This window comes from Halichoerus grypus, chromosome 10 (assembly GCF_964656455.1).
Source record: "Halichoerus grypus chromosome 10, mHalGry1.hap1.1, whole genome shotgun sequence".
Taxonomy (NCBI): Eukaryota; Metazoa; Chordata; class Mammalia; order Carnivora; family Phocidae; genus Halichoerus; species Halichoerus grypus.
Genome location: NC_135721.1, coordinates 134,197,403 through 134,225,166, shown reverse-complemented (window position 1 = coordinate 134,225,166; position 27,764 = coordinate 134,197,403). Strand labels below are relative to the sequence as shown.

Genomic DNA, 27,764 nt, shown 5'->3' with positions numbered 1-27,764 from the left:
TTTTGTTATGGTATGTAGTTAACTTTTTTGGATTGGGCTGGATTCTGGTGAGGCTTGATGTAAGCTCCATCAGGCGGGTCTAGAGCAGGCTCTAGTCTAGATAATTTAGCCACTACTACAGCCATGCCATGTGTCACAGGGTGGGAAGGGACGGCTGCTCCATGCATGTGAGTGCCGGGAAGGACCTGCCGGCTCCTCTCTTGTGGTTCCTCCCCAGTCCTGGTAGTATTCTCTCATGTGTGTGTGGATCAGTCCTCAGTGGAAGCTTCTGGGGGCCACTGTGCTGGCCTCTGCCACTCCCTCCTTTGCAAACTCCGACCTCTTTGGCCCCCTCACGCTTCCTTCTCTGGAACTCTGGAAGATCTCTGGGCAGTCAGAGGTGGCCGTCTCAGGGCTCCTTGTTTGTGTCCCTTCTCTGAGGGCCCTCGTCAGTGCTGCCTGTTGTCTAGTGCCTGAAAACTGTCATTTCCTGGATGGTTTCCTGGTCTTCTAGACGTGTAAAATGTGAGAGTCTGTTACCGTCTCGGCTGGAAACAGAAGCCTTTCACCTTCCTTCAGTTGCCTCTGAGACCATAACCCTTCCCTTTGGCTTTGGTATTCTTCGATTCCTTCAGCCTTCATCTTAGTAGACTTTTCTGCACATCTTGAAAGAACACTGGACTGGAATGCCGAGCATTTGGGTGCTAAGAATCCTGGTTCTGCTGCTGGCTTTGGGGGCGCATCTATTTAACGGTCCACAAAATGAGGGAATTTATCAAGGCATGTTCTAAGGTTCCTTCTTTATGATTCTGTGTCAGAGCAGTCATTTGCGTTGATATTTGTTTTCATTCAAGTTTCTTTTGGTAGTGTCATTCCTCATTTTGCTGCTTCTTATGGAGCACCTGCTACTTGTCAGGGACTACACTGGGCCCTGGGGTTACAGCGCCTTCACGGAGCTCACAGAGCCACTGGGAGACGAGCATGAAACAGTCACAAAACCCGGTGCCACTGCTTTTGTGGGGAGTGTTAGGACAGAAGAGCCCTCAGCTCTGGGAGAGGCTGTAACCGGAGAGTGGCCTTCTCCTGTGGATTCGGGGAGGGGTACCTAAGCTGGGGTAGGGGTGGGGCGGGGGGAAAGACGTGAGAGTGTCCCAGACAGTGGGAAGGGCATGTAGAAAATCATCGAGATGAAGGATTTTGGTGCATTTGAAGAACTAAGGGAAGGTCACCATGCCTGAAGCTCAGACGGGGAGGTGGGAGGGATTTCTTTGAAAATTAAAAGGTAGGTTTCCTCTGGCCGTACAGCATAGTGCAATGTTTAGAGTCCAGCTGTGTGAGTTCAGATTCTGACCTGCTCCTCTCTAGCCATGTGGCTTTTGGCAGCTTTCTTGGCTTCTCTCAGCTTCAGCTTTCTTCCCAGAAACACAGGGATAATGTGGTTGTTGTCAGAATTTAATGAACCACTGCTATAAACAAAGCTTTGAGCACAGTTCCTGGGAGTAACCAATGAACATTAGTTATTATCCAGTATTATGTGGTTTATGGCTTTTATTTCCATGAATGTAGTTAGTATAATGTTATGTAGTTAGCATAGTAGAATCATTAATATTCTCTAATAACAGTTACTCTTTCGTGGAACTAATTGGAAAGTTCTTTAGTTCTCTGACAGGTTTTTTGAAGAGTGCCTGCGTATTTTTTGTTACTTCTAAACAGCAGTTCTTAACCCACGAAGTACACAGGTGGACCTCAGAGGATCTTTTGAAACCCCTGATTCTTTTTTCTTTTATTTTAAGAGGGGGTGGAGGGGCAGAGGGAAAGGGAGAGTCTTAGGCAGGCTCCACGCCCAGCACACAGCCCAATGCAGGGCTTGATCTCACCACCCTGAGATCATGACCTGAGCCAAAGTCAAGAATTGGACGCTTAACTGACTGAGCCACCCAGATGCCCTGAAACCCCAGATTTTTCATGACAAGTTTTGAGTATGCATATCCGTGGCCATCATCAGGTTCCAAAACTATCTGTGATCCCCAAAGTTTAGCAAACTCTGCTTTATTTTTTTTAAAGATTTTATTTATTTATTTGAGAGAGAGGAGAGACAGAGCAAGCATGAGTGGGGTGGAGGGGCAGAAGGAGAGGGAGAGGGACAAGCAGACTCCCTGCTGAGCGGGGAGCCCAGCGTGGGGCTCGATCCCAGGACACTGAGATCATGACCTGAGCTGAAGGTAGATACTTACCCAACTTGAGCCACCCAGGCACCCTGCAAACTCTGCTTTAAACTTAATATTTTAAAGTCCACTGCAAGCTAGGGCCACACTGCTTTGTAAATATCTGTGGGATGGAGGCTGCGTGTTCCTCCTGGGTCCTGAAATGCACTGAAAATAGCTCATACAAAGTGATTGTGGTTGGTGGGACTTGGCTGTGACTCAGTGGGGACCCATTCCTCCCTGGCAAGGATCCTGCAAGAGATTATGTATTTGATTGCTCACACATATATTTTCTACAAATGTATACTTCTTTATTAAAATTCTCTGGGTAACTGTTATACAGTGTAAATTTTTAATAAGGTCTAATTACTAGCGTAGAAGAATTTGTGGAGAAAAAATATGGTTAGTGTTTCAAAGTAAATACCTAGGCACAAACGTGTCATTACTTATTTTCAACTCTTATCAGTTACTGCCTGAATTAACTGCTTTTTCTCTCTGCCAGGTAGGAATCCTCTGCTTTTTTGCATGAATAGTGTTTCTTGCCCAGTTATTTCAGTGCAAATGATAGTAGGGAAACATTTATGCCTCTGAAGCGTGGGTGGGTAAAGGGTGGTGGCCATGGTCAAGGTTGGCCAGATTATGAGGGGCTAGATCCTGCAGGTCTTGACATGCCCAGACTCCCTTGTTTCAACATCCTGATGGAGCATTTTTTATCATCCCTGATAAAAGAACATGGAAGTGTAGACAGGTTAAATCACTTACTGTGGTCACACAGCTAGTAAGTTGTGGTTGGGGGATTCATCTTATTCCAGGGATGTTTGGCTCCAGTGCCCAGGAGCTCAGCCACGCCACTCCACTACATTGGAGGGAAGGTCTGCCTGCCCTCAGTTGGGGGTGTGCGGAAGAGCAGGCTTCAGGGGGAAGAGTCAGTATGACCACAGGCTCATTTTTGGCCAGAATGAGGGGTTGGAGGAACCTGTTGGACATCCATGTTGGAGGAGTCTGGTTGGGTGTTGTCATATGGTTTGATGGGAATCAATATCACGTGGTGCATGAAGCTGTATGACAAGCATGTTTAGGACAAGACAAAATATGGGGCCGACTTTCTAGCATATTCTTGCTTATGAGATCTAACTCCTCTGTTTTTCTTTTGACCATTTTACACCTGCTTGCATAGCCCTCCATGGATGTTTCTCATAGGGGTCCGCTGGCCGCTTTGTTCACTTGCTTCTGACTTCCCCAGCAGAGGAGAGATTCCATCCATGTTGATTAGAGGTGACTCGCGTCAGATTGATGGCACTGACAGAAGGACACTTAGCTTTTCTTTATGATCTGGTCTTGTCACCCTTCTCTTGGATTCTAAATCTACCCACTTCATTTTAGATGAGTTGCCAAGTTTGGAGACCCAGAGGCTCCCACTGGAAAGGGCCATGAGGGTGGAAAAGTGTGCTGCAAGGGCACGCCTTTGCTCAAGTGTGACCTGATGGATGTGGTTTTGTCCCCTCTTCCCCTTCAGATGGATTTGAAGACTACGGCCCAGATCGTGACAGCATGAGGGTAACGGCCTTTCTGGACATCCCAGGCCAGGATAATCTGCCTCCCCTCGCTCGCCTGGAAAAGTATGCTTTCAGTGAGAACATCTTCAACCGGTGAGCTCCCCAGCCCTTCCCACGCTTACAGCCCTCCGCTGGGTCTGGTTTAAGCCCGACAGTGGTCACCACTTCTCTGTGACAGCTTTGAGGACTCTCATAGAGGAGGTGGAATGCAGGCTGTTCCAGGTGGCTGGGATTCTGTCTGAATGGCACCCTTGGATTAGGTTTTCCCATTACTCTTGTTACTGTTTTACTGATCACCTGGTGAGCCAGGAATAAAATGCTGATGAAAGTTAATGGGGTTTAAATAATTAGGATTGCTAACTAGGTTTCTTTCACACGTGCCGTCCTCAGAAAAGGAAAATGCATCGCATAATTGACAAGCCTCAGTTGGAGCACTGCTTGCTCGTTTTGTTTCTCGACTGCCCTGAGCTCCGGAGACTTCGGTGCACTTGTCCTGCTGTGTTGTGTTGTCACTCCTCATGGTGCTGGCAGGATTATACTCCAGCCTCAGACCGTGCCTCTTCAACGGATGACCTTGACCCTTACTGCATGAAGAAAGCAGAAACTCGGACATTTCTTTCCATTGACAGCCCGCCCCAACCTGAATCTGAGGGCATTCTTCCCTCCTGTCTCAGAGGGGAAGGTATCTCTCTTCTGGTCTCCCTTCCTCTATCAGATATGCCTTCTGTCTTCTGCTTCTTCCTTCTTGCCTGTGACACACTCCCTTTCCTTCCACGCACGAGCCCTGGCATGTTTCTTGTTCTGAGCAGTCCTCTGGGCTCCCCCACCTGCAGCCTTCCCTCGCATCTTGCCTTAAGTACACTGTTCTGTGAAGACTGGATGATACTCGCTGAGTCTCTATTAAATATCTATTTAATATCTATATCTATTAAATTGTAGAAGGCTCACAGCAATTGCTGCTGAGTGAGTTCAATTATTATCCCAATTTTACAGATAGGGAAATGATGATACTCTGAATGATGTCTTTTGATGAGCAGTTCTTAATTTAAATGTAGTTCACGGTTTCTCAACTTTTTCTTTTATGCTCAGTGCTTTCTTTTCATGTATAAGGAACGTTCTCTTCCCCTAAGGCCATGAAGATATTTTCCTTATGGCACCTGGGGGGCTAAGTTGGTCAAGTGTCTGACTCTTGATCTCAGCTCAGGTCTTTATCTCAGGGTCCTGAGTTCAAACCCCACATTGGGCTCCTTGCTGGGCATGGAGCCTACTTAAAAAAAAAGATATTTCCTTATATTGTCTTCTTGATGTTTTATTGTTTCACCTTTCCCATGTGGATCTACAGTCCACCTGGAATTACTTTCTTTGTGTATGATGTGGGGTAGGAGTCAAGTTTCATTTCTTTCCATGTGGTATGCACTTGACCTGGTGCCATTTATTGAAAATACTACCTTTTATCTATGCTCTGCTTTGCCACCTTTGTCTTAAATCAGGTGTGCATATCTGAACATCCTGGTCTGCTTTCTTGGTCTGTCATCTCTCGTTGTGCCCGGACCACTCTGTCTTCATTACTGCAATTTTATCATCAAAATCTTGGTATTGGGTAGAGTAAGTCCTCCCACTTTGTTCTTCTTCAAGATTGTCTTGGCTCTTCTTGACTCTGCATTTCCAAATGCATTTTAGCACCAGTTCATCAATTTCTAGAAAAAAAAAAAGCCGCTGGGATTTTCATTGGAATTGCATTGCATCTGTAAATCAATTTGTAAAGTATTTGCACCTTTACAATATTTAGTTTTCTAGTCCTTCCATTTTTTAAAGATTTTCTTCAATTGCTTTGTGTCTGTGTGTGTGTGTTTTATGTTGTAGAGATCTTCTGTACCTTTTTCGATTTCGCTCTAGGTATTTGATCTTCCACATGAATGTAAATGGTATCATTTCTTAAAATTTAAATTCTAATTGCTGCTGATAATATGAAAATGGAATTGATTTTCTTATTTTGATTTTGTCTCCATTGATTATGCTAAGTTCACTTATTAATTTTAATAACTTCCCCGGGGGTTCTTTGGGTTTTCTGCATACTGCATGATGTCGTGTGTGAAATTCGGTAGTTTGATTTTTTCTTTTCCTATCTTGTTTTATATTTTTAGTAGCTACATCTTATCAGCTTAGGATAATTTATATTTCTAATTTGTTAAGAGATTATTTTTATGCTTTTTTAATTTAAAAAGTTTTTAATTTTTAATTTTAATTTTTTATTTTTTTAAAGATTTTATTTATTTGACAGAGAGACACAGCAAGAGAGGGAACACAAGCAGGGGGAGTGGGAGAGGAAGAAGCAGGCTTCCCGTGGAGCAGGGAGCCTGATGCGGGGCTTGATCCCAGGACTCTGGGATCGTGACCTGAGCCAAAGGCAGATGCTTAACGACTGAGCCACCCAGGCGCCCCATAAAAAGTTTTTAATTTTTTAAAAGATTTCATTTATTCGTTTGAGAGAGAGAGAGAGAGAGTGCACAAGTAGGGGGAAGGGCAGAGGGACAAGCAGCCAGATGTGGCTCGATCCCAGGATCCTGAGATCATGACCTTAGCTGAAGTCAGATGCTTAACCAGCTGAGCCACCCAGGTGCCCCTTAATTTAAAAAAAGTAAAAAAAAATTTTTTAAGGAATCTCTATGCCCAATGTGGGGCCCAAACTCACAACCCCAAGATCCAAAGTCTCATGCTCTACCAACTGAGCCAGCCAGGGGCCCCTGTTTTTAAACTTTTAAAAATAACTTCGCACTTAAAGAAGTTTCAAGAATAGTAGAAAGAGGGGCACCTGGGTGGCTCAGTCGTTAAGCGTCTGCCTTCGGCTCAGGTCATAATCCCAGGGTCCAGGGATCGAGCCCCGCATCGGGCTCCCCGCTCCGCGGGAAGCCTGCTTCTCCCTCTCCCACTCCCCCGGCTTGTGTTACCTCTCACTGTGTCTCTCTCTGTCAAATAAATAAATAAAATCTTAAAAAAAAAAAAGAATAGTAGAAAGAATTCCTATTTTTTACTCAGATTCATCAAATTGTCAACAATTTGCAATGTTCGAGTTAACATTCTATTTCCGCATTTTTTTCTGAGCCATTTGAGAGTAAGTGTAGCCATCACGTTGCTTTCTCCATGCTGACTGCTGTGTGCATTTGTCTAACAAGGACATTTGCTGTTCACTTATAGAATCACAGTATAGTGATCAGAGTCAGGAAATTTAACTTTGATAGAATACTGTTATCTAATATCTAGATTTTTAAAAAAGATTGTATTTATTTATTCCATTTGAGAGAAAGAGCAAGAGAGCATGTGAGCAGGGGAAGGGGCAGAGGGAGAGGGAGAGAATCCCAAGTAGACCCTGCACTGAGCTTGGATACCGACGCAGGGCTCGATCCCAGGACCCTGAGATCATGACCTGAGCTGAAACCAAGAGTCAGACGCTTAACCAACTGAAACATCCAGGTACGCTCTAATATCTAGGTTTTAATCAAATTGTGCAGTGATCCTCAGAGAGTCCTTCGGGTTTTTATCTGTTTGGTTGGTTTTTAGGTCCAGAATCCAACCCAGCATCATGGACTGCATTTGATCGTCATGTTTCTTTAGGCTCATTTAATTTCTAAAGTTACTTAGCCTTTCTTTGCCTGTCATGATACTATTGACAGTTTTGAAGAGTTCAGGTGATTTATTATATAGAATAAACTCACTAAGAGTTTTTAAAATTCCTCAGTGAGGTCTGAATTTTATATAACGCTTCTTTTACATCTCTATATTAGATGCCTTTTCTCCTTTAATCTCTCTTTTTTTCAACTTTCTTTAAAACTTCTTTTATTGTAAAATATACCGCATACAGATAATTGGATGTAAAGCATAAGGAGTTCTTTTTAATTAATTAATTAATTAATTAATTAATTTTTTGCGTAAGGAGTTTTTATGAAGCACATGCCCACGTGGCCATTACTGAGGTCATCCTGGACGTGTGCCCTCCCCGCCCTTCTGACCACCACTCCCTCCCTGCCATGCGGTGACTGTCTTCGGATGGTTATGTTCATCACATCCTTAATCTTGTTTCTGGCCTTAGCACCTAAGTGTCTACTTCCAAAGAGAATAAGTTCGTTTTGTTGTTTCTGAACTTGAAATACAGGAAATCATATAGGATATGTTACTTTGTGGTTTTGCATGTAGTTTTGAGTTTGTTCATTTTGTAACAGTGTTCTGTTGTTTGAGTATACTGACATTTTTTTTTTTTTTTTAAGATTTTATTTATTTATTTGAAGAGAGAGACACAGCGAGAGAGGGAACACAAGCAGGGGGAGTGGCAGAGGGAGAAGCAGGCTTCCCGCAGAGCAGGGAGCCCGATGCGGGGCTCGATCCCAGGACCCTGGGATCATGACCTGAGCCGAAGGCAGACGCCTAACGACTGAGCCACCCAGGCGCCCCTGAGTATCCTGACATTTTATCTGTTGTTGGAGTAACTCAAGTTTTCTCAGTCTTATGAAAAATTTTGCTATGAACAATCTAGTGTACGTATCTGGGTGCACGTCAGTACACATCTCTGCAGGGCATATAACCAGGTGAGAGTTCCTGTGTGAAGATACACGCTTGTCTTCTACTTTAGGAGATAGTGCCAGTTTCCAAAGTGATTGCATCAGTGTGCACTCCCACCTTTGCCCTACATTTTATCTGACAATTGGTATTGTCAGATTTGAAGATACTAGCCAATCTGGTACTGTGCTAGTGTATATAACGGTATCGGTTTGTGGTTTTAATTTACATCTTACTTTATGAGTTTGAACACCTTCTCATATGTTTGTTGGGCATCTGTATTTCTTTTTTGTGAAGCGCCCACTTAAATTTTTCTTTGGTAGGTAGGAGGAAGATGGATTGTCTTTTTATTGTTGACTTGTGGGAACTCTTTGTATATTCTTGATTTCAAACCTTGGTCAATTCTTTATGGCAAACATCTTCCCTCATCCTGTGGCTTGTGTTTCAGCTCTCTTTATAGTGTTCTTTTGGTGACCAGAAGCTGTTCATTTTGGTGTAAATTTATCAACATTTTCCTTTATCCTTAGTGCATTTTGGAGCTTCTTTAAAATGTCTTCCTCTACCCCAAGATCATAAATATACTGTTTTATATGGCTTTAAAAGCTTTATCTTTTTTTCTTTCACATTTAGGTCTACAATCCATCTGAAAGTAATTTTTGTTCATTGTATGAAAGGGGTCCAGCTTCATTTTCTCAATTGTCACAATACCACTTATCAAAACTATGTCTTTTCCCCATTGCTCTAGGGTGCCACCTCTGTTCTAATCCAGCCTATAATAGTCTTTGTCTGGACTATCTCTTCTTCCAGTAGTCTGTCTCCCCCTCAGCCAAGACCACACTGTCTTGATTACTATAGATTTGTAGTAGTCTTGATACTTGAGTGAGCAAGATTTGCCCTTTGTTGTTCTTCTTTGACATGATTTATTATTCTTGGTCCTTTGCATTTTCATATAAATTTCAAAATCTGCTCATCAGATTCTAATAAAACAAGATAAAACACCTATTAGTATTTTTTAAAAGTCTTTTTTTTTTTTTTAAAGGATTTTATTTATTTATTTGAGAGAGAGCACTAGAGAGAGAGAGCAAACAAGCAGGGGGAGCAGGAGAGAGAGAAGCAGGCTCCCTGCGAGCCTGATGCAGGGCTCCATCCCAGGACTTGGGATCATGACCTGAGCTGAAGGCAGATGCTTAACGAACTGAGCTACCCAGGCACCCCCACCTATTAGGATTTTGCTTGGGTTTGCATTGAATGAATAGGTTGTTTTAGAGAATATTGCCCTCTTTACAATATTTAGACTTCCAATCCATAAACATGGTATATCTCTCTAATTATGTAGGTTTTCTTTAATGTCTCAGTAAAATTTGGTCATTTTCTCTGTAGAAGTTTTGTGCCTTTTTGCTGGTGTATTTGAAAGGAAATCCAAAACATCATATTTTATCTAGTTAAAGATTTAAATCTAACTGCAATATCATTATCACACTCAACCCAATTAATAATAATGCCTTCCAGTCTACCAGTCTATGTTAAATTTTCCCTGACTGTCTTAAAAATGCCTTTTTATGGTTGATTTGTTTGAATCATGATCCAAATAAGGTCCACACATTTCATAGGTAGATGTGTCTCTTAAGTCTTTTTTTGTTTATAGTTTTTTTCCTTTTGATCTTAAATCTCTTTTAATCTCTAATTGATTATCCCTCTCATCTTCTCTCTACATCATCTATTTGTTTGAAGGGGTCATTAGTCTTGTAGAATTTTCCACATTCTAGATTTGGTGGTCATTATTCTCATGGCGTAATTTAACATAATCCTTTGTTCTTTGTATTTTCTGTAAACCGAAAATTACACTTGGAGACTTGATTAGATTCTGCTTCAGTTTTTTTTTTTTAAACAATACTTCATGTGTTGTTTTGTATACTTCTCATTACAAAACATCAGGAAACAATGTCTGGGTGTCCCACTTTTGGAGATGTTCATATTGAGCAGTGGGCGCAGGTGTTGGATTCTTTCATTATAAAAGTCCCCACCAGCCTTTCTTCTCATGACTTTAGTGGTCACAAATCATCATTGCTTAGATCTGTTATCTCATTATGTGTTGGAAAATGGCAATTTTCTTTTTATTGTGTGTGAAATCTGTAGTATGGCCCCATTTTCCATTCTGTTATTGGTTATTGGTGCCTTTTCTTTTGTTTCCCCCTGGATAATTCTTACCAGAGGATTATCAAGTATATTAGTTCTGTTAAAGAATCAAGTTTTGGCTTTGATATTCTCTATTGTGTGTTTATTTTCTAGTTCAGTAATTTCTGCTCTTAATTTCTATTATTTTCTTTTTTGGGGGGAAATTAGTTGCTGTTCTTTTTCTTCTTGTGAGGTATGTTTAACTATTTTTTTGGCCTTTTTAAAATAACATCTGCATTTTAAATTGTAAGATTGCTGTTAAGTACTGGAAGTACCTCAGTGTTATATTAGGTGCATCCTCATGTTCTGGTATTAATATTTTTATTACCTTTCAGTGTAAAGTATTTTCAATGTCTGTAATGATTTCTCCTTTGATCAATGAGTTATTTAGAAGTATGTTGTTTAATTTCCAAATATTGGAGGGTTTTCCAGGTATCTTTCTGTTGTTTTATTCTGAGTTTAAGTCTTCTGTGGTCAGAGAACATACTTTGTATTATTTCTCTTTTTAATTTTTTGGAATTGTTTTATGGTGGTGAATGTTCCAGGTACACTTGAAGGGAATGTGCATCCCAGTGTTTTTGGGTAGAGTATCTTATAAATGTCAGTTAGAACAAGTTGGCTGAGGATATTGTTCAGGTCTTCTGTTTTCTTACTTATTTTCTGTCTGCTTGCTCTGTCAGTTACTGAGAGAGGAATGTTAGAATCTGCAACTATAATTTTGGATTTTTCTGTTTTTCAATTCTAACAGTTTATTTTGTATATCTTGAAGCTCTGATCTTGGGTGCATACACGTTTAGTATTGTTCTGTTTTCTTGAATGAGTTGATCTATGTGTCTCTGTATAGTGTCCCTCTTTGTCCCTAGTGCTGTCCCTTTCTCTGAAGCTTGCTGTCTGAATTTAATATATACACTCAGCTTTCTTTTCTTTTCTTTTTTTTTTAAAGATTTTATTTATTTATTTGACAGAGAGAAACACAGCGAGAGAGGGAACACAAGCAGGGGGAGTGGGAGAGGGAGAAGCAGGCTCCCGGCTGAGCAGGGAGCCCGATGTGGGGCTCGATCCCAGGACCCTGGGATCATGACCTGAGCCGAAGGCAGACGCTTAACGACTGAGCCACCCAGGTGCCCCTACACTCAGCTTTCTTTTGATTACTGACTGTATGATATATTTCTGTGTATACTTTTATTTTTAACCTGCCCATGTCTTATATTTAAAGTGTGGTTATTATAGAAGGCATGTAGTTGGGTCTTGCTTTTTTACCCAGTTGCACAATCTCTGCCTTTTCATTTTAATGTTTACATCATGTACGTTTGAAGTGACTGTTGATATGGTTCGGTTTACATCTACCATCTTGCTATTTGTTTTCTATTGACTCAACTCTTGCTATTTTTATTTCATTGTTATTCATATTATTCATTATTTCATTATTTGAAATAAAAGAATCACTTTTTTTGTCCTATGGACTTTGTTTTTCTTTTTTAGGATTCCCGGGTATCTTCACTATGGCTTATTAGTTATGTCCCCTTTAAAAAATTGTTATTGTGTTGTTCTAGGGATTGTAATATACTTCTCTAACTCATTACAACATATAGTCAGATGAGATGAACGATGCCGCTGTTCATACAGTACAAGGTACAGTGGGAGAACGTGCCCCGTGGACTGCTGTGGCCTCTTCCCCATCCTCTGTTCTGTTGTTTTTCTGCATTTTACTTCCACACACCGTTATACATCCCATGATACCTTGCTACTTTATTTCCTGAAGATATGCAACTATCTTTTAAAACGATTAAAATGACAAAAATATTTTTTATATTTACCATCATTTATACCATTTTCATGCTTTTTATTTCCTTTTGTAAAATGCCCATTTTCATCTGGCATCCTTTTGCTGCAAGGACTTCCTTTAACAATTCTTGATAGCACAAGACTGCTATCAGTGAATTTTCATAGCTTTTGTCTGAAACGGTCTTTATTTCACTTTCTTTTTTTTAATTTAATTAATAAACTTTAATTTTGAGAGCGATTTTGGATTTCAAGAAAAACTGAGCAGAGAGTACAGAGCGTTCTTGTATTCCTTAACTGCCCAAGCATGCCCGACTCTTCCAAGAGACCTTCAGCATATTAATCACACTTACTTTAAAACCCTTGTCTGATCGTTCCCGCATCTGGGTCTGATGTCCTCCCCCTCCTTGTCCCTCTGCCTGCCTCCTGCTCATCCTCACCCTCCGCTCCCCCACGTTCTTCTCTTTCTTAAGGCTCTTGTCACTGTTCATCATCTTCAATTTTCTTGCCTACATTTGGGTCTAAACTGTGCCCTTCAGGGCAGGCTCTGGAACTTGCTCATCTCTTGCCCTGAGTCTGGGGCTACTTAATTGGGCTAAACTCATGATAATGACTGCACGAGTGGGTGAGGGAGAGAAGGGACAAAGACACAAGGGGTAGCTTCCATGGTAAGATTTCCAGGAGACATTGCCATGTAAAATTGAGCCATCCTCTTTATACTTTAAAAAATTCACAAAAATAACACATACTTGAAACATTTAGCAATTTCAGAAGTTAAAGTAGTGAGAATTTCCCTTCTTCCCCCACTACAGCCTAGGGTAATATGTGGTTCCAGACTTTCCCTGAATGAGTGTATGTATATATGAGTACATGTATTGCACACACATACATAAATATAATTTGTGTTAAGAAATAGGTTCATACTGCATATAAAATTCTTCAACATGTTTTTTCATTTACATGAATTTTCAGGAGCATCTTTCTAAGTCAGTGCATACCTACAGGTACCTTTAAAAGTGCTTCTGGGGGCACCTGGGTGGCTCAGTCGTTAAGCGGCTGCCTTCGGCTCAGGTCATGATCCCAGGGTCCTGGGATCGAGCCCCGCATCAGGCTCCCTGCTCGGTGGAGAGCCTGCTTCTCCCTCTCCCTCTCCCCCTGCTTGTGTTCCCTCTCTCGCTGTCTCTCTCTCTCTGTGTCAAATAATAAAATAAATAAAAATCTTTAAAAAAAAAGTAAAAGTGCTTCTGTACAGAATGCTGTTATGCAGATATAATGTACTTAGGTCCCCTCTTGGGTAGATGTTCTGATTGCAGTCTTTGCTTACATTGCACTGCTGATGGCTGACACGCCGTGGGCTTACCGTGGGCCAGGGACCACGCTCTGAGCTTCCCGTGCATGATCTCATTTAACCTTTCTTTTTTTTTTTTTTTTAAAGATTTTATTTATTTATTTGACAGAGAGAGACACAGCGAGAGAGGGAACACAAGCAGGGGGAGTGGGAGAGGGAGAAGCAGGCTCCCCGCAGAGAAGGGAGCCCGATGTGGGGCTCGATCCCAGGACCCTGGGATCATGACCTGAGCCGAAGGCAGTCGCTTAACCGACTGAGCCACCCAGGCGCCCTCATTTAACCTTTCTAACGCTTCTCCCAATCATGCACAGTCGTTCTCTCTTCTTTCTTCTCATTAGCATAGCTGACACTGAGAAGTATTGAGGCTGATACTTCTGGACTCTGCTTATCCACTATGACCTCTCCAGGTCATTCCATAAAGCAGCCAGGTTTTCCAGAGTGTTGGTGCCAAAGCACCAATTTGTTTGAGTCTTTAGCTCTTTCCCATTCTGTGTTCACTGCGGTGGATTTGTCCCTCCCTGTTTCAGGGGCCCTCTCTTACCACTCTCCTCACTTTCCTTAAGAGGGCAGGTCCCTTGTGACCACTTGAGGCTGGATGCAGATCTCTCTATCCATTCTATGGCCCTAGAAGCAGATTGGGGATCTTAGTTGCTTGATTTCCCAGGGGAGGCCGACCTGAATGTGGTCCAGTGAAATGTAATCAGGGACTTTATAGTGTCTGTTTTCGTCTTTCCTAAACCTCCTGGCTGCCACATCTCGACCTTTCATCCCAGGAGTGGTATAAGTCTCTCCGTGGACAGGCTTGAGTTGATGGATTTCTTCCTGTAGTGTGCTGGGCCAAAAGACTACCTCTTTGAATTCTACATTTCTAGTCTTTTCCTGCAAATCAAGGTGGGTTTTCGACTTCAGCTAATTCTGATGCATGGCCAGAAATGATGCGTCTTGTGTCTGGGTTGTCGGGCTCACAGGAGCAGGCAGAGGCAGTCAGGGGCTCCTTTTTATTCGTTCCAAGAAGCCTTTCAGGAGTGCCTGTCCCCCCTTGTGCCCCGAGGCCTCCAGGCCACCACTGTAAGCCACTGCTGATCCGCACTGATATTTCCCCTCATTAATGTCTGTTTAAAACAGCTTTACTGAGGTATATTTTTCATACAGTAAAATCCACCCATCTAAAGCATCCGGTGAGATGAGTTTGGATAAATGTAAACAGTCATGCGACCCTCAGCCACAGTCACATTTGAACATTACCGCCTTTCCCTTGTTTCCTTGTTCATCCCTTTACCAGCAGTCCCTCGATCCCTCCTCACTGCAGACCAGGCAACCATCGATTTGTTTCTGGAGGCTAAGGTTTTGCCTTTTCTAGAACTTCATATAAATGGAATCATGTGGTATGTTGTCTTTTCTCTCTGGCTGCTTTTTCTTAGTAAAATACGTTTGAAATTCATCCCTGTTGTTACCCCTAGGGTTCCTCTTTAGTGCTGAGTCATATTCCATTGTATGGATAGTTGGTGTCTTGTGTCTATGTTCCCCAGTTGAGGAACATTGAGATGTTTTCCATTTCGGGCTATTGTGAATCATGCTAATGTGAACATTTGGGTACACGTCTTTGTGTGGACATAAGTTTTCATTTCACTTGGGTAGATACCTAAGAGGGAATTACTGGGTTGAATGATAAATATATATTTAGCTTCCTGAGAAACTGCCAATTGTTTTCTAAATTACAGTGCTATTTTGCATTCCTACCAACAATGTCTGTGGGTTCCTGTTGTCCCATATCTTTGCCAGCATAGGTATTATTATTATTTTAGTTATTTTTTTCTTTTTTAAAATTTTATTTTAATTAGGCTCTATGCCCAAAGTGGGGCTCGAACTCATGACCCCGAGATCGAGAGTCGGATGCGCTACCTACTGAGCCCGCCAGGCGCCCCATAATTTTAGTTCTTCTAGTGGGTGTAGTAGTACCTCTTCCTGACTTTTTATTTATTTTTTTGGCTTTTGGTTTTGTTTTGTCTTTAAACTTTATTTTGAAATAGTTTTAGATTTTTAGAAAAGTTGCAAAGCTAGTACAGAGCGTTCCCTTTGTACCTTTAATCTTCTAATGAGATGGTTCCCAACCAGGGCTGATTTTGCTCCCAGTGGACCTGTGGCAATGTCTAGAGACATTTTTAGTTGTCCCATCATGGGGTGGGGGGGCATCCAGGGGGATTCTACTGACACCTAGTGGGTAGAGGCCATTCGAGATTGAGGTGGACATCAGGATGCCTCTTTTTTTTTTTTTTAAGATTTTATTTATTTATTTGAGAGAGAGACAGAGATAGTGAGAGAGAGCAGGAGTTGTGAGGAGAGGGAGAGGTAGAAGCAGGCTCCCTGCCGAGCAGGGAGCCCGATGCGGGACTTGATCCCAGAACCCCGGGATCATGACCCGAGCTGAAGGCAGACCCTTAACCAACTGAGCCACCCAGGCGCCCCCAGGATGCCTCTTTTTACCTTTTCCTTCTGCATTTTTTGGTCACTTAATTCCCTCCCACTATCATGGAGCCTCTGTTCCGAGTTTATCTAGGCCTGAAGAATCAATCAGAAATGGAGAAAAAGGGTTTTCTCTAGTCCCAAGTGAACAGTTTCAACCTCCAGTGACCACCAGGCTGGAGGATACAGGTCTGGTTCCTGTAGGATGGGGACCAACATTGTACGGACCATCTCTGGATGTTCCTCGATGGCCTCTCCTCCCTCTGGACAGAGGTCGCGGACTTTTCTTTGTTCCCTGGTTTTATTACCTGCTCTTAACACGATGCTCGTAATTAGCACAGCGGCCATCCGTGTTGCCCATGTAACCGTATGGATCATTTCTTGTCTCCACAGTCAGATTATTGCCAGAGGGCTGCTCGATGTCCTCCGGGACTTCAGTAACAATGAGGAGGACTTCTTAACGGTAATGGAAATCGTGGTCAGATTGGCAGAAGACGCAGGTTTGTACAAGGATTGTATACTTTTATTTTTTACTTGTGTATTTCCAAGAAATTGTGTATAGCCAATGATAGTGAATTAAAAAGAAAACCTGAGTGCTAATCAATACATTTTAAGCAGTGTCTAAGCATGAATGGGTTTTGTCATGAAGAATGGATGTCTTATTTGGCATCAAATTATCCTTAGTTTTAGAAAATTAGAATGACTAATGGCCATGAATGCTATCTGCCGTGGCAGTTAAGGCCTTTGTAGTTCGTGAGTTTTGCCAGCCTGTTGGTTGCTAAGAAATACCAAATCAAAAGAAGCCTTTTGGATTAGAACAAGCCCAGTCATTAGTTTCCCTCACCTATGATCTTTGTAGGCTACTCTTGATTTTTCTTTCTCTTTCTACCTCTCCATGATTGCTGTCCTGGGAGGGAAGCACACTGCTGTGCGGGAGACAGGAAGAGGTCCCTCGCATGCTCTCCTCCCCCATACACACAGGAGAGAGGAGTGAGAGGAGCAGGTGCTGGGGCTGCCGGTACTGATAGCTGTCCTGCAGCCCCCCCACCCTCACCCCCCATTTGTAATGATTGGTGAACAGCTTCAGAAAGTTTCGGGAATCTTACACTTGCTTTAGATTTTGATCATTTTAACTGAAAATAGAAAAATAAGCCTTCCACATAGCTCCCGTATTCATTTAAAATATTCATATGAATATGACACAATGCTTTTAGAAGGCCCAAGTGGATGTTTTGAGTCCTTAAATGGATTTTCTTTGTAAATGAGTCACCATTTACAGTGCTGAAGCAATTATATATTTGTGTTAAATTTAATGTGGTATATTGGAGCTAGAGCCTCTCTTTTGTTTAATGCTTTGCCTTAGAAATAATTGGGATGCGTGGATTGTGGGGGAGTGCATTTATGAAAGAATTATTTATAATGTATACATTCTGGCTGGAATTTAAATAAGCACAACCCATAGGTCTGGCATATATGCCATTAGTTGTAATGGCTTTTGGACGCTGGCCCAGCATGCAGACTTCTTGCTCCCTCCTCGATTTATATATGGCTTGTTATAATAGAGTTGTCATTCTCTCTTCCTTTTATGTTTTTATATTGCCACATAGCTTATTAGCTTTTTAAGCCTGTCTGTAGCATAAATAGTCTAAATGGGAAATGATTTTTAAACTGCATTTGTCTAATTTCCTTGATGAAGTATTTTAGTAAGAAAAGCTAGAAACTATCACTATATACTCTATACTCTATAAGCTGCTTGGCTTATTCTTATATAATTCTTTTCTGATTTTTTATTGCTGCAGAGCCCACAGTGCGGACTGAGCTGATGGAACAGATTCCTCCTATTGCTGTTTTTTTACAAGAAAACAGATCAAATTTTCCAGTGGTGCTCTCTGAATATCTCACACCGATCGTAGTGCGGCACCTCACGGATCCAAACAACCAGGTGTGAAAAACTGTGACCTGAAGATCTGTGCAGCACATTCCCCTTAGTCTTATTTTAGCTGATATTCATAATTCCGAGAACAGCTTCTCAGAGTTAAGCAATTCAAGAACAAAAGACCTGTTTGTGCCTGGTTCCTCAAGTCACGCAGGCAGATAGACAGCACTCACTCTTATTATCATGAGATATTTCTTTTCTTTTTTTTTTTTTTTAACTTTTTCTTATGGAAAATTTCAAACACGCAGCATCAGAGAGAATCTTAAAATGAATGTCCATGTCCAAATGAATGCACCCAGCTTCGACCGTCATTAACATTTGACCAGTCTGTTTTCATTTATCTTGAGATAATCCAACCCAGATAAAAGCATTTCCCAGATACCATATCATTTTAACCATAAATGCTTTAGTATTACTCTCTGAGAAATATAGACACTTTTAAAAAAACATAATAGCAATTCCATTATCACATGGATAAAAATTATCAATAGATCCTTAATATCACGTAATCTCAAGTCATTGTTGAAACTTTTCCAGTTTTCTCAGAAATCTGGTTTTTTTTGGGCAGTCTCTTTAAATCAGAATCCATATGAGGTCCACACATGGCATTTGGTGGATGTGCCTTTTAAATCTCTCTTAATTTATAATCATTCATCCTCCCATTTACTCCCCTGCTCTGGGAAACTAGGTCATTAACCTGTAGGAGTCCCTGCATTTGGGATCTGGCTGATCACATCCCCATAGTGTGGTTTGAAATGTTCCTCTGTTCCCAGTACTTCCTCTGAACTGCTAGTTAAGTCTAGAGGCCTGGTCAGATTCAGAGTTTTATGCAGTATAGTGAGAATCCTTTTTAGCCGCCACTGTGTTTTCCTGCTGCATCAGATCAGGAAACACTCAGGAAGCACATCAGATCAGGAAGCACTCAGGAAGTGTGAGCATTGGATTGTGTTTGGGTTGTGTCAGCCTTCTCTGTTCATTACAGAATTCTTTGCCAAGAGTATGTATTGATATTTCCAACATCACATTTAGGATTATAGGGCTTTTACTTATTTGATTTTATATTCATGACTTTTTTTTCCCACAGTATAAATCTTGCTTCTTAATGGCATTAATGTGTCTGTGTGTGTGTGTGTGTGTCCAAAATAAAAATACCAGTATGATTGCTAACAGTATGATTTATTACTAGCAGTATGGTAGGATAGCTGAATATAGTTTGAGATTTCTTTGCTGTTCTTTTTGTGTTGGGGCTGTCTCCCACTAGAGATGTACAGTCATATTAACATTAATATTAATGAGACTGTGTTTCAAAGTCACTTGTATGAACCCTTCTCTTTGTGCCTAAGCTGCCAACTTGATCCACACTTACGCTCATTTATTTTTTATTTTTAGGAATTGCTTTAGCTTTTACATTTTGATTTAATTTAGACTTATAATTATTTAAAATGTTTTTACATAATTCCAAGTCAAACTGTAAAACAAAGTACATTCGGAAAAATCTGACTTCTGGGGCACCCGGGTGGCTCAGTTGGTTAAGGGTCCGACTCTTGGTTTCAGCTCAGGTCATGATCTCAGGATCGTGAGATTGAGCCCCGTGTCGGGCTCCATGCTCAGTGCAGAGTCTGCTCGAGGTTCTCTCTCGCTCCCTCTCCCTCCCCTTTTGCCCCTCCTCCTCTCTAAAATAAATAAATACAATCTTTAAAAAAAAAAAGAAAAGAAAAATCTGACTTCCATCCCTATCTCGCCCATCTGTTCCCTCCCTCCCCTGTAGATAGCCATTTTTTCCAGGTTTTGGTTTATTCTTACCTTTAAAAAATACACACAGATAACTCGAAGCACATATGCACGTGTCCTTTTGCTCTGCACCCCCGTGTTACTTTCTCAGATGCAAGTGGCATACTGTGCATGGTGCTCTGTCCCTTGCTTTCCCCGCTGTCCAGGGTATTCTGCAGATCAATCCGTAGCAGGTGGGGCAAAACTTCCTCATCCCTTTTTCCAGCAGCATGTACTCCGCTGGGGAGATGTGGCATGGTTTATTGATAGACATTTGGGTTATTTCTACTGTTTTGTCACTTCAAAATTGTTGCAACAAGTAGCCTTGCAGCCTTTCTATTTCTGAGTTATTGTGGGAATGGATTTGCACAAAGGCTAAAGGTATTTATAATTTTTTTTTTTTTTTAGAGAGAGAGCGAGCGGGAGAGCACAAGGCAGGGGGAGGGGCAGAGGGAGAGAGAGAGAGAGAGAATCCCAGGCAGCTCCACGCCCAGCACAGAGTGGGACGCGGGGCTCGATTTCACGACCCTGAGATCATGACCTGAGCTGAAATCAAGAGTTGGATGTTTAACTGAGCCACCCAGGTGCCCCCATATTTATAATTTTTAATGATATGCCAAGTTTTCATTATTGTTGTTTTCAAGAAGTTCTGCAGTTTTGGCTTGTATTTCTCCCTTAATCTAAGCATTTTTAAAGAGCAAATACTTTAACTGTTACACTGTGACACGATTAAATGTAGTATTCGAATAAGGAAGAAAGTCCTCCTTTTTCCACTCTCCAAATGGCAGTATTTTGATTATTTTTGCATTTTCTTCTTCAGGTGCTTCCATTTTTTCCCACATGGGTCTAATCATAATGTGATGCAGTTTCTCCCATTCATTCATTTATTCCGACGGCTTCTGAATGTCCGTTATGAGCCGAGCGTGGTGCTTTGTGCTGGGGATAAAGACATGAGTAGGACAGATTTCCTGCCCCAGAAAGCTCACTGGCGTGTAGTAGACATTGTACATCTTCATAATCTTTGTGTTTTTACTTTTGTTGAGTGCTTAGCTTTCTTTCAGCCTTTTTGTGCAGTGGATGCAGTGAGCATTATAAAGGATGCAGTTATATTCTTGCATTGGCTGTTCTTTTTTCCTTTGGATATATTCTTGAAGATGCAATTGTACTGGGTCAAAGAACTTGACATGTCCTTGACCTTTGTCATATATCATTGCCATCTGTTTGGTTCCAGAAGGGGAGTGGCTGGAACTGTGATTTGGACCCCAGGCTCTCTCCTGTCCCTCCTTGCTCTGCCACCACCCTGAGCCTTCCTGTCCTAGAGGCCTGTGGCTCCCACCTCTCCTTGTCCTCCTGCCTTCATTTCCTGTTCTGCTTTGGGTGCCCCCTCCGTCAGCCTCCCCTTTCTGGTGGCCTCCCCATCTGCACGCCTTTCTGACAGTGCCCCCGCCACTCTGTCTCTGCCTGTCCGCCCATCCACAACTCGCAGACTCTCAGGTCCCAGAGGCCGAGTGTAGGGCGGGGTGCGGGTGGGGGCCGCTGCCGTGCATTGACTGGTGCCATCACAGACTTACGGATTCTGATCGCAGCCAGACGCACAGCGCTGCCTGCCGGCCCTGCCGCTCATCCCTCCTCAGCTGGTCTTACATCATCCAAGGCTGCTCTTGCAGACCTTTGCCACTGTCATCAAGCCTCTCCACCTTGGCCTGTCGTCCACCAAATGGGCGACCTTGCCTTTTGCTTGAGTGAGAAAACAGAGGCCTTCGTCTTCATCTATTCTCTCAACAAGTGGATCCGCTCATACTTCCTCTGGTTCCCTGGAGCCCCAGCCTGGGGCCATCCAAACCCTCCCTTCTCCTGCCCCCCTGCCCAGCCAGGCCTTGCCAGGTGTCCTTTGTTTCCATAATAAACAGAACTCTTTTGGGTACACCCCCTCTTCTCCATTCCTGTCACCTTTAAACACAGAAATATGGCAGAGTCCGATCTTCCCGAAGGTTTTTCGTTCAGACTCTAATGCCTTCAGGCACAGCCGACTCCTGTGTGGGCCGCCGCATCTGTGCACCCTTTCCCTTCTGCCCGTGCTGGCGGCCTTGCTCCTTCCAGATGCCTCTCCTCTCCTCCTGTCCATGTCTTCCTCACTTTAACCGAGGCCAGCCCTTTCAGACCTGCTCCCTGGGGGGATGCTGCAGGGTCCCCGAGGAGGTAGGATTCTGAATTCGGCCAAGACTCAGATTTTTTTGCCTGTGGGAGTGGGTCTGTCAGGTTGGTCGAGCATCTGCGGCGCAGGCCTCCCTCCGTTCGTCATCAGGTACTCTTCAGGGCCAGTGCGCTTTGCAGGGACTCATGGGAGGTACGAAATCACGAAATCAGGCACGATAGTGATATCATTACCACGTTGCTGGTACTGCTAACAGCTAGTGTTGCTTGAGCTCTCAGGGTGTGACACACTGTGCTCCAGGAGTAGTGAGGATTATCTTGTTTACTCTTCGTAACCACCCTGTGAAGTATGGGCATGCTTGTTCATCCCTCTTTGTTTTGGAGGCGCGGGAGCCGAGTGCAGAGAAATGTGGTGTGTGTGTTGGGGCGCCATGAGCTGCCGAGGGAGCCCGGGATGCCAGGCCCCGTTTCCCGAGGCTCATCTGGTGTATGTGTTGGGACCGCCCAGGCTCTTCTGGATGTCGTGACTGGTATTTTCTCTCCCATGTTAGACTCTGAGCACTGGCTGTCGGAACTGTGTCTTACTTGATTGTCTCCGTGCCCGAGCACAGGGCCTGGTACCTGGTGGAGTTTTCGTAGTGTGTTGTGGGACTGAGGCAGCTGCCACCTCTCCGTTTGTTAGTGTGGCCACGTTTTTCTGGCTGTCCTGAGCTACTTGCCTTCTCTCTCAGGGGACACGGGGGTCCCAGCCCCTCCTCAGTGCGATGTCTTCATTTCCCTCTTTGTTCCCATCTTCTTGTCTCAGAGCTGGCCCATTTTTCCAGTCTCTCTCATTGGCTTTTCTCTTTTGATTTTCATCATGCCTCCATCTCCCTCAACCCTCTGTGCCCTGGCCTCTCCCCTGAGCGCACCACCACTCCCTTCCCCACTGCCAAGCTTCTCGAAAAAGGAAGCTCTGCATCCTCTGCCCTGCATGGGCTCCCAGCTAGGCAGCAGCTGGCCCCACTGCAGCCGAGAGGTGTCTTGCCGTGGACTCAGCTCGTCTCACTGTGAAATCCGGTGTTTTTGTTTCTTCAAAGATAGTTTTGATTTTTAAAAAACCATGAGAAGTTTTAATCACACGAGAGGATTGTGTAATAAGTACCCATATACCTATTACACTCACTCAACAAATGTTAAACTTTTGTAATTTTGCTTCAGACCTGCTTAATTTTTTATGTATAGGTTGTAGATCTGGTTAAAACTGTGCTGTGCCCTCCCCAGGCCGTTCTCCCTCCCTCCCCTTTTGTAGGAAACCACTACCCTGAGCCCCGGGGTGTCCAGAGTTTTATAGTCCCACCACTCGTGTAAGTGGCCCTGAATAAGAGAGTGTCTTGTTTTAGGTGCTTTAAAACCTTATATAAATGGCATCACACTGTACTTTCCATTCTGCCACTTGCTTTTATCCCTCCCTTTTTAAGATCTATCCACATCGATCCCAAGAGCTCGTGGTCATTCATTTTAACCAGGTGATGGTATTGCATTTATATTCTTCCCACAATTTATCTATCCAGTGACTTCTTTTTTGCCTTTACTTGATTTTTTTTTTGCACCATTTGTCACCATTAACGACTTTTGGGTCTTTGAAGAAACCTTTCTTGGCTGCCTCCTAGACATTTAGCATTGCTCTCCCCCACCGATGGGATGCACAGGTGACGGAGACATGTTTTCTGTTCCTTCTGGAGCTCAGCATTAGGTCAGTGTGCACTGGGATGGTCTTATTACCTCTTACATCCCTCTCTTGGCAACTAGTCATATGATTTTAGTCACAGTAAAGCAGGATTCATTTGGGGGAGACCGGACCCCACACGCTGTTCTTTTTTTTTTTTTTTTAATATTTTATTTATTTATTTGAGAGGGGGAGGGAGAGAGAGAGAGAGAGAGAGAGCACCCGCGCAAGAGCGTAAGAACAGGGGGAGAAGGGAGAAGGGAGAAGCAGACTCCCCGCTGAGCAGGGAGCCTGGACATGGGGCTCGATCCCAGGACGCTGGGATCATGACCTGAGCCGAAGGCAGATGCTTAACTGACTGAGCCACCCAGGCGCCCCACCCCACACACTGTTCTGAGCCCTTCGTGTCTGTAGGTTGTGTCACCCCACAGCTGCCCTTGGAGGCAGATGCTGTCACTGTGTACTTCTACAGACAAGAAGCCGAGGCTCAGAGAGCCCTCAGCCCCTGGCCCCGGAGGATGCAGATGGGGCGCAGCCTGGAAACCAGTGCAGGGTCTCCTGTGGGTGACCCAAGTGTCCCCCCACCCCTTCCTTTCCTGCTGGTCTGCTCTTCCCTAAGCTCCAGCGCTGGCCCTGGCCCTTGCCCGCCCTCCAGGGCGTGGTCTGGTCTTTTTCTTACTGTGTCAGGATTCCCTTGGTGGTCTCGTCTGCTTCCGGGGTGGAGCAGAGCCACGTGCACAGGGCTGTCTCTCCCCCAGGAGTTCACGAGCCTGCACCGCCCAGTGACGGTTCTCCCGAGGCATCCAGTGCATCCCATTGGGCCCCCAAGCTCAGACACCAGTTCTCTTTACCTTCAGTCTTCCTTCTCCATTTTTTCCATTTGGTGATTGGTGGCCTGAGGCAAAGACCCCAGGGTCATATTTGGTTTTCCAGTGACGAGCTTAGCTCTCTCCAGCAGTGTCTCTCAAACCTCCCCTCTCCTTTCTGGCCCCCCTGCCCTCCCGAATTCCAGGCCTCAGCCAGAGCATCTCTGCCCGGGAGCCCCTCGCCCACTCTTGCAGCTTTTAGAGCCACTTGAGGCTTAAACTGTCACCCTCACTGAAGCTGTGTCTGCTCTTGTCACTCCTCTGCTTTCCAACCCTTGGGGCTCCCCGGTGCCCTTCCCCACCCCAGCTGGCTTCAGCCTCCCCTGGGTCGCTTGAGGTGCCGTGCCCTGACTTGCCCTGTGTCCCCAGAGCTCATCTCCTATCTTTGAGCCCATTGTCCTCTCCCTTTCCTCGCTTGCTCTAACAGTCCCCAGGGGCAGCCGTAACCAAGCACCACAAGCTGGGGGCTTAAAACAGCACACATTTATTCTCTCACAGGTGGGGAGGTTGGAAGTCCAAGATCAAGGTATCATCCGGGTCTTGCTCACTCTGGAGGCTCCAGGGGAGATTCTGTTCCTTGTCTCTTCCAGCTTCTGGAGGTGTGGACCCCCTTGGTTTCCAGCTGCGCCGCCCTAGCCTCTGCCTCTCTTTTCCTGTGGCCTCCTCCTCTTCTGTCTGTCCTCTCCCCTTGCCTTTCTCTTATAAGGACACTTGTGATTGCCCTTAGGGTCACCCTGCTAATGTCAGGTGACCTCAGGTCCTTAACGTGACCCCTAATCACATCTGCAGAGACCCTTTTTCCACAAAAGGTCACATTCAAAGACTCCAGAGGTTGGAGGTACATAACGTTTGGGGTCCACCCTTCACCCCCTGCCCTCAGCAGGGTTCTGACTGCCTTTGACATTCTGCTCCATGTCCTCAGCCGAGGACCTGCCCGCCTGCCCCCGCCTGCCGTGTCCTCCCTGCGCTGCCGCCCTCTGGAGTCCTCAGCTGCTACCTGGGACTGAGTCATGTAGCGAGGCGGCCGAAGGGTCTGCCCTCGGCTGTGCTCCTCGCACCTCGCACGTTCTCTGCTCCTGGCATGTGCCGGAGAGCTCAATAAGTGTCTGACATCTCCGAGTTATGGGGGACTTTCACTGCCTCTGGCTGGACACTGTGTCCTGTCACCCAGGCCTGGTAATATCGCCGGGGCATCCCCTTTCCTCTGCCTGCCCCTCCCTCTGGGGCTGTTGCGGTGGCTACCTGGCTGACCTCTCTGCCCTCAGCCTTTCATCGCCTCCGGTTGACTTGGAACACCGCTGCCGGAATGATCTTTCTAAAATACCGTTTTCATCTTGTCACTTGTTTGGAAGCTTCCATGTCAGAGTGCCTCCGTAGCTTATTTTGTAACTGCTGTCTGCTCACCTGCCACTCTCTGTGCGCTCTGGGTCCCGGTGCTCTTTCCCTCCTTCAGTGTCACTGCAATGGGCTGCATCTTCCATTCCTTGCTCTGTAAATTGGGAGTTTCCTGTGCTTTCACGTCCCCAGATATGTTCTCTGTCCAGCTTTTTGGGGTCCCTCTGCCTTCTAGTGCTCGCTCGCCCCTCCTCCCTGGGACTGAGAAGGCTTCTGAGTCCTGCCTCGTTGGGGCTCATCTCTGGGCCCCTGCCCCGTGGCCTTCTGTGGACGTGTGTGGGTGTGTCTGTGCAGAAGTCCGGGGTCTGAGCCATGAGGGCAAAGTGGGGGGCACTGTTGGAGCACAGATGGGGGACATGACCTGAATGGGGTCCTGGGGAAGGGGATGTTTGGCCTGAGAGAGGAACGGTAGGAACCAGCCAGGCAGAGGGAGCGGCATATTTTGAGGCCTTGGGTTGGAAGTACACGTGGCGGGCCAGACGCCCTGTGTGGTTCGCGTGTGCCGCAGAGGACAGGGCGGTCAGCTTGGCACTCTGCTCAGGGAGTTTGGTCTGGATCCTGAGAGCACTTCAGCTCATTCGGTGTTTCACCTTTTGCCTTTCTTTCCTCTTCTAGGTTAGAAAATCAAGTCAGGAAGTACTCTTGATTCTTCTGGAACAAGATCTAATTTCCCAACACGATATTGAAAACAAAGTGTGTCCAATCCTGCTGGCGCTCTCTGCCCCGGACAGTGATGACGAATATAAAGCAGAAGCTGTGAACGTAAGTCTGTGTAGGGAACGACAGCCCCACACCTTGGTGGATTGTCCCATAATTTGGGGTGTGCATGACTTGAGGTTTCACATGTGTTCATTGTTGGCCAGCACTTTTCCCCTAAACAAGGCGGCTGGCGATGTGGCCTTGGTCAGAGAACGTTCACAGTTCAGATCTGAGCATGTTTTAGAAATGATTATCCTTAGATCACCAGGTGTTTTAAGATGGCAAAGCTGTCGAAATCAAAGTAGTTTAGGCTGAGGTGAAGCAAGATGCAGAGATTTACAGGTAAATCAGTCTTTGGACCCACTGGGATCATGAGCCCTGTTTCCCAGAGTACAGAACCCAGTCTAGTATGGGCGATGATTTTAGGTTGTGGTTGGGCAGTTCAAGAAAATCCAGTAGACGTGAGTGTCTGTGTATAGTTTAGGACAAGAGAGTGCTGGGTAGATATGTGAGCAGATATGAGAGTCCACTCTGAAGAGTGCAGGTTTGGCCAGAATGTGCACGGCAGTTTGGGATGTGCCCTATTGAAGCATCTGCTCATACCAGTTAAAGGTGTACAGTTAAAGGACTAGCACAAATACTAAATTTCTTCTTCCTTTAATAGTTAATTTTGTGGTTTCCTTGGGTTTGTAAGATCCTGTACCCGTCATAACGTGACTGCAGAGTCAAGGACTTTCTACCTGCTTCTGGAACCTCATTCACATAGTAGCTGCTGATCAGCCAGTGGTGGCTCTCCCTGCTTCCCCAGACACAGACTCCCTGGCTTGTCCTCATGCCTTCTCCTTTGTGGCCCAAGGGAAGGTCATCCGTGGCCATATTCTCTGTGGCTCCTTCCCTCCACTGACCCAGGCAGACGGTGCTGCACAGAACAGCCCCCTGTTTCTCTTACAGAAGACTCAGGATTATCCCAGCATTTTAGGAAAATCATACCTAAGGATTAAAAAAAAAAAAATCATGGGCCTTCGTTATGAGTACAATAATATCTAGAAGATAATTGTTTTCTTGGTTGGAAAAGAATGACATTGGAAAAAGGAATTCTTTTTCAAAGTGAGGAAACATAGAGTGTGGAGCTAAAAAATTGTATTATAGCATCAGAGCATTTGGCAATTATTCTTCAT

General features: G+C 44.4%; 1 protein-coding gene across 2 annotated transcripts in view; it reads left to right on the top strand.

Annotated features, from left to right (window-relative positions):
• Positions 1-27,764, top strand: part of LOC118537057 (serine/threonine-protein phosphatase 4 regulatory subunit 1-like) — a 79,714-nt gene that overhangs the window by 22,869 nt on the left and 29,081 nt on the right. For both annotated transcript variants that reach the window (XM_036094394.2, XM_036094396.2), the window contains exons 3-6: positions 3,700-3,832; positions 16,452-16,558; positions 17,858-18,000; positions 26,503-26,649. In XM_036094394.2, coding sequence (XP_035950287.1) covers positions 3,700-3,832; positions 16,452-16,558; positions 17,858-18,000; positions 26,503-26,649 — 530 coding nt within the window. The remainder of the gene's footprint in view (positions 1-3,699; positions 3,833-16,451; positions 16,559-17,857; positions 18,001-26,502; positions 26,650-27,764) is intronic.